Genomic DNA, 6,598 nt, shown 5'->3' on the forward strand with positions numbered 1-6,598 from the left:
TGGTGAGGCACTGACATTAGAGTCAGATTTATACATTTCTAAGGTAAACAGAGTGGTGCGGCTGCCCCACAAAAAAAGTATACATCAACATTCTTTTCACACACAAAATACTTTGCCATAAGCAGAATTGCATTTCCAGCTATTTGGAGAGAGTCTTTTAGTCATTGCAATTTCTTACTTGCTGAACTGACATGATGCTGTATCCAACTAACTAACTAACTAACTAACTAACTACATGAAGCAAATGTGAAAAATAGCAGCATGGAAATCAGCCTACAACAATGGCACAAAGATCCATAAACATCATCTGCAACATAGTATCACAGTGTAATGGTATGGTGAAAGAAAAATATAATAAATATAAATAAATATAATATAAATATGTACCCTGAACTATATGGCAGTGGTACATTGTAGCCCACAATGTTATTGTAATGTTTGATGGCGGTGAACCCAAAGGAGTGCCTCAAACAGTCAGTTATGCTCCCGGTTGGAATGCCACAGCTTGTCGTAGAGAGGGTGGGAAGAGTTGTTCAAGTTGGCCCTGATTTTGTACTTTGTCCTCCCCTCAGCCCTAGTCTCTACATGTGTAACTAACTTTGACATTCACTTAATTTCCTGTGTGTATTCATAACTAAATGGAGAACTACATTATGCCGTTATCAAAAGAGACATTTTCAGTTCTTGCGTTTTTAATAAACATTTTATTCTTTACTCCTTCTTTGCAGGCAAAGTAGCCCGAGACGCAGTACTGGACAGTGCAGTTGTGCTGACAAAAATGAAGCTATTCGACAACTTCAATGACAGACTTTCAGAGGCGGACAACTTCCCTTCCACCCTCTCCCCAGCTTCTGAACACGAGAGCTCACGACACTCCGAAGACTCTTTGGTGGATTTCCACCCTGATGACAAGTCAGGACAGCATCAACCCTACACCAGTGCAGACTACCTGTCAGGCATTTTCGCCAGTTCTCAGCTGACAAGGTTGTACAAGTTTGAGTCAGAGGACTCTGGAGTGGAGTTGTCAAGTGGTAATTCTCCATCTACTCCGACAGGCTCTGACCAGAACTTTGCTGTCCACAGTCGTGAGTCATCCTGCGACTCGTCTAATTTAAACTCGGACCCGTCAATACATTCCGATGCGCAAACAAGACATAAACAGACCTCTGACATTTCACAGCCCGAGGTTGAGATCAGCTCTTCCGCCTCAAGAACTAAACTACACATTTGTGAGGATCTGGGAATGGATCAGTGTAGTACACCGCCAGTAAACTCTGAGGGTGATGAGGACATGATCGAAAAGCAGGGGAGTGGCACCTGTGACAACTTTGTCAAGTACATGGACAAATGCTGCATACTCAGTGAGGTGAGTTCACTGTCTGACACAGAGCTGGGCATTTTACGAAACATTTGCGGTCTGTTTGTCGCCTTCCGCCTACAGCCAGGATAGCCTTCCGCCCTGAGTTTATCCGACATTTTGTGCACTGTTTTGGAGAGCTGGTACTGTATGGGATTTTTTTTTTCAGTAGTACAAAACAGCTTTTCATTTTTCCTCGTTATTCAGTGATGTCAGGCAGGAGGAGGAAGGCCAAACGTCAATCAAAAAAGACAGAAAATGATCGAAATGGCTAGTACTAGTGGCCGGCAAGGGATCGGACGGATTGTCATCCGTAACACCATATGGCCCCCAACGAAATATTTACTACATATGAAGGTAAAAGGGTTAAAGTGGTCTTTTGGACGTCCGCACAAGTTGACCCATCATTCGAATTTATCCCTCAGAATTTTTGGCTTCGATAAACGAATAAAGAATACTACATCTTTCATATGTGGACGGTCATAGTGTCTGGAGTTGATTCTGCAAGTTTCATAGTAGCAGTGTTTACCGGTACTCGACATGTTTCTTTGAGATAAACGGGCAGAATACAAGCAGCACTAACAGGAGCCGTCTGCGAGCGAGCATCTATGCTTGTCTACGGTCGATGTTGTGACCCGCTCGATGTGACATCACGCGGCACGCTATTAGGACCCATTAGCTGATCGAAATGTAAAATACACGAATCAGGCAGCAAACCTACCAGCATCAAACGAAACAATAATCATCAATGTCAGGTTATAGACAATTACGTAGACGGGCAAAAGTCCACTTCCGCTTATGCGTTGTCCGCCTTTTTTTAAATTTGCGGTTTATCCTTTATCACCTGCAAAATGGGCGTCCATCATAGGTGGATAGACGTACCGGTCTGTCGGCTTGGTGGAATGCCCAGCTCTGGTCTGACTCTTCCAAAAAAGTGCTTCTGTGTGTGGAAAAACAACATGTGCTAATTGTGTGAGTTGTGTGCCAGAAATACATTTGCCTCCGAAAGTATTGGAACAGTGAAGCCAATCTCTCTATTTTTGCTGTAGACTGAAATCATTTGGGTTTGGCATGAAAAGATGAATTTGAGACAAGTGATCCTCAGCTTTTATTTCCATATATTTGCATCTGGAACAGTGCTCTGTGGACATCCAACAAAGAGGGCAACAACGCTCAAAAATTAAAGAAAGGCTTTTTAAATTTTACATGCATGGCTTGATTGGTTGTAATTAATTAGTTTAGCTGGAAAAATGCATAAGAGCTGAAAAATACACTATACTGATATACTGATATATTTCACTTGTATGGAAAGATCAAAGACCTTATGAAGTCAGGGCAGCTGTCTCAAAGGAAGTACAGCACAGTGTGTGTGCTCGTGTAAGAGTGCACCACTGTTATGAGCCTTCTTGTCATGCAGCACCTATTCATCTACACCAGGAGACTGCTGATTTTTCTGCATACCTACAAGCTATTCTCCAGAGCTGGGAATTATACCAAAAATCGAGCGTCCGTCATCCGTCAGCAGCGAGGGTACCCTTCTGTCGTCCATCATCCGTCATTCTTCTTGGGGGGAAAAAATAGTACCCATCTATAGGCCGGTCCGCCTCTACTTTTAAACGGCCGTCCGTCGGCGAGTCCGACTAAACTTTCACTTGCACCCTCTCACAATTCTCAACTAAGTCTGCCATAAACAATTATTTTGCTTGTCGACTAATCACCGATGGTAGTTTCGATTAGTCGACTAATCGCAGAATATCGCTCCAGCAAGCGGCTGTTCTTATTTAACCATCATAATCTTACAACATGAATTGTTTAAGGTATGTACAGATTAGTAATAAACTAATCAAATTACTAATAAACTTTGCAGCTTGTACCAGCATTCTTGACATGTTGATAAACAATGGTCAGAATATTTTTATCTGCAAATGTTGAGTGCGTTTTGAAATTGAACTACTGTGTACACTATGTACACTTGCAATATGAATATTATGAATGTATCCACTTATACATGTAAAGATATTTCACTCTTCTCCGCTATCTCGTATTTTTTTAATGCAGAAGACAGTGAAATCAAATGAGTACAAATAGGAAAAAGAACTGTACTATAGAAAACTAAAATAACCACTTGTTTTGGTTTTCGTTTAACTTTTGTTAATGTAATCATTATTTGTCCAAAACGTTTTGCTTGCTTCACTATTCACTTGTATGTATAATTTAAAAGCAATAAATTGAATTGCAAGTGAGCCAATGAGCGGAAGAGAGAGCGAGTGCGAGATAGACAATGAGCGAGCACTTGCAGCATTCATGTCTCGGTAGGTGTGTCCACAACATTTTCACTTCTGATGATACAGATATTGCAGCCTACAGTACTGTCCGTTACCGATCTGATATCAGCAGGAATGATACATGTTTTTATTAATTTTTTTATGAAATGTGAGAAGAGACCTGATTAAACAAAGAACAATAGTCAGCCATAGTAGATATGAGAATATATGAACCCTTTATTGAGATATTAAGATTTGGGTTACATCAACCTCAAACGTGAACATGTACTGCACTTGAATTTTTTTTTTATACAAAATAAATAAAAGGACATTCAGATTTTTTTTTTTTTTTTTTACATTCACTATATGGTGGACCCGAATGGGATGGAATGGACTACTTGTACATGAATGCCAATGTCGGATGTAGACCGATATAATCCAGTACACATTTTTGGGGGGCTGATATCGGGCCAATATCCGATATCAATATTGGATCGGGACAACCCCATGTCGTGGCGTGTCACAACGTTCATATGTGTGTGCTTTGTTGTAAATAAACGTGAGTTTACTGTCATAATGTTTCCCATAAACCTTGGAAGATGTTACAATGTATTGTTTTCAAAATGTCATTTAGTATAGCCAGGCACAACGCCTGGATATAAAATGGGTAGCGAGCGCTGCGCTTCAAGAAACATCCAATTATCAAAAAATACTACTGCGAACTACTTTTCAAAAGTTGTCACACTTGACAGATGATTTGAACATATTAAACACAGACTAGAGCAACCACAAATATAATATAGCTTACCTGACTGTCTGTGGTCCGCCGGGGATGGTCAAGTTGAAATGCTTTTAACTGTTTCCTCAATTGGTGTGCCGATAGGACACTACCATTTCTTATTGAAAGGAGGGGGGTCGGAGTGGGAGTAAATTTGAAACATAACTTTGTATGCACTATGAAGACTGGGGGTCAAGGCATTTGGTAAAGGTGGAAGCTGCCACCCCTTGCTACTTGTAAAATCACCTGTATAGGAATGATAGATATTTTATTGACTTTTGAATCAAATTGACTAGGAAAATGAATGAAAATAGCATATGCCCTCTAATCTGGAACACAGTTTAAGGCTAATAATTTGGAACACTGTGTGTTGTAATTGATGACAGGCAATACGGTGGCCTGGCAACCCCCACTGCGGCCATCACTTGTCATCACGGTTGTACATTAATAATGTATGGTAGTTCCTTCTTCATGAATAGGACTCTGTAGTTGAGGCCAGAAAGATTGAAAATTCATCATAAAGGAATGTTTGTGGCAAAAGCATTGATCCTCCAATAATGTGCCTTTTTGACGGAACATGTACAAGGGAGTTTGACAAAATAGGCTCTATTGTCCACTTTGATCAAATTAATGGTAAGGACAAATCAGGCTATGTTGGTCCCCAGGCTTTCCCAACAGTTACACACTGAAATGGTTTATTTGCCCATAAATGCCCAAAAGATGGCAGCAAAGCTCTACAGGAAGCTCTTCAACTCACTTCAACATAGTTCCTTGGGACAATGCTGGCACCAAACAAGTACACACAAAACACAGCAGTCAGTATGCTCGTGTGTTACTTAAAGACAAAATCAACCTAAACATTTTTTTCCAAGAATATGTTCCCAGCAGGATCACTACTTGAAACACTGCATTCTGATTAATATTGCTTTTGTAGAATATGAGTTAAGCAACAAAATCCACCTCTTTTTAGCCATCTCAGTGGGCAGCCATTTTGTCACTTCTGTCAACTGAAAATGACATCACAAATACTCAGGGCTCAAGTAACGACCAACCACGGCTCAACTTCAGAAAACAGGTCATCCGCGATTGGTCGTTACCTAAGCCCCGAGCAACTGTGATGTCATTTCAGTTGACAGAAGTGACAAAATGGCTGCCCCCTGAGATGGCTAAAAAGATTTGGATTTTGCTGCTTAACTCATATTCCACAAACACAATATCAAACATAATGCAGTGTTTCAACTACTGTGCCTCCATAGAACATATTCTTGAAAAAAAAACATTTTTTGGTTGACTTCCGCTTAAAGACAAAGCATGTAGAAACAAAATTTTGTGCAAATTTAGAATCTTAAATACATTGTGATTTAAAAGGCAAAGACATATATTTTTTAATCATTCACAATGGCCACATTTATAGGTATCTTAATAACATTCATTCTTGAAGAAGTTTCAATGAAAAACAGCTGGCAAGCAAAATAATCTGTAAGTGTGTTGTATACTCTAAAAACAGTTGGGTTAAAAATAACCCAATTGCTGTCAAAAATGGACCGATCCACTACTTGGGTCAATTTAACCCAACTTTCTCAGTTGTTTTTGCAGAAAATGACCCAAAAATGTATCATTTATTACAAAACAACCCCCCAAAAATGTACTGTTTTTGTGCAAAAAAACCAAGAAGGTAGGTCACATTGACCCAATTAGTGGATCGGTCTGTTATTGACCCAAATTAGGTGCTTTTTGACCCAAGTGTTATTAGAGTGTAGGAGGTGAGGCTGCTAGGGTTTTGTGTTGTGTGTTTTGTGAGAACGACGTCAAAAGAAATAAAACTTTAACACCAAAATGGGACCTACTGTATAACCTGTACTAACTAAATTAGCGGGTAAAAAACATTGAGAGGGGAAATAAAAATAAACAACTAAGATAATGTGATCCAAGCAAGTGTGTACAACCTCTAATAAGAGGGTATGTGGCTGTGTTCAGAATTATCCAATCATGTTCAAACTCATGTTAAATGGGTGTCAGCACACACCTACCACCATTTACAGTGCCACTAATTTGTCACAAACAAACTTGACATGTTCTAGTAAAGGACAATGATTCTTACACAGTAGGTTACCTGTAATTCTGAGAATAGATGAATATGTATTAAAAGATGAAAACCTATATTCCACTGCATTATTATTGACACTTTGTTCTACCATA

At 39.6% G+C, this 6,598-nt stretch overlaps 1 protein-coding gene across 1 annotated transcript in view; it reads left to right on the forward strand.

Annotated features, from left to right (window-relative positions):
• The window catches only part of LOC147139420 (uncharacterized), a 37,333-nt gene that overhangs the window by 11,803 nt on the left and 18,932 nt on the right, over positions 1-6,598 (forward strand). The window contains exon 2 of the mRNA XM_086046085.1: positions 729-1,366. Within this exon, the coding sequence (XP_085902211.1) occupies positions 729-1,366 (638 nt within the window). The remainder of the gene's footprint in view (positions 1-728; positions 1,367-6,598) is intronic.

The sequence above is a fragment of the Filicampus tigris genome, chromosome 11 (assembly GCF_054856515.1).
Source record: "Filicampus tigris isolate MCC_2025a chromosome 11, RoL_Ftig_1.0, whole genome shotgun sequence".
NCBI lineage: Eukaryota > Metazoa > Chordata > Actinopteri > Syngnathiformes > Syngnathidae > Filicampus > Filicampus tigris.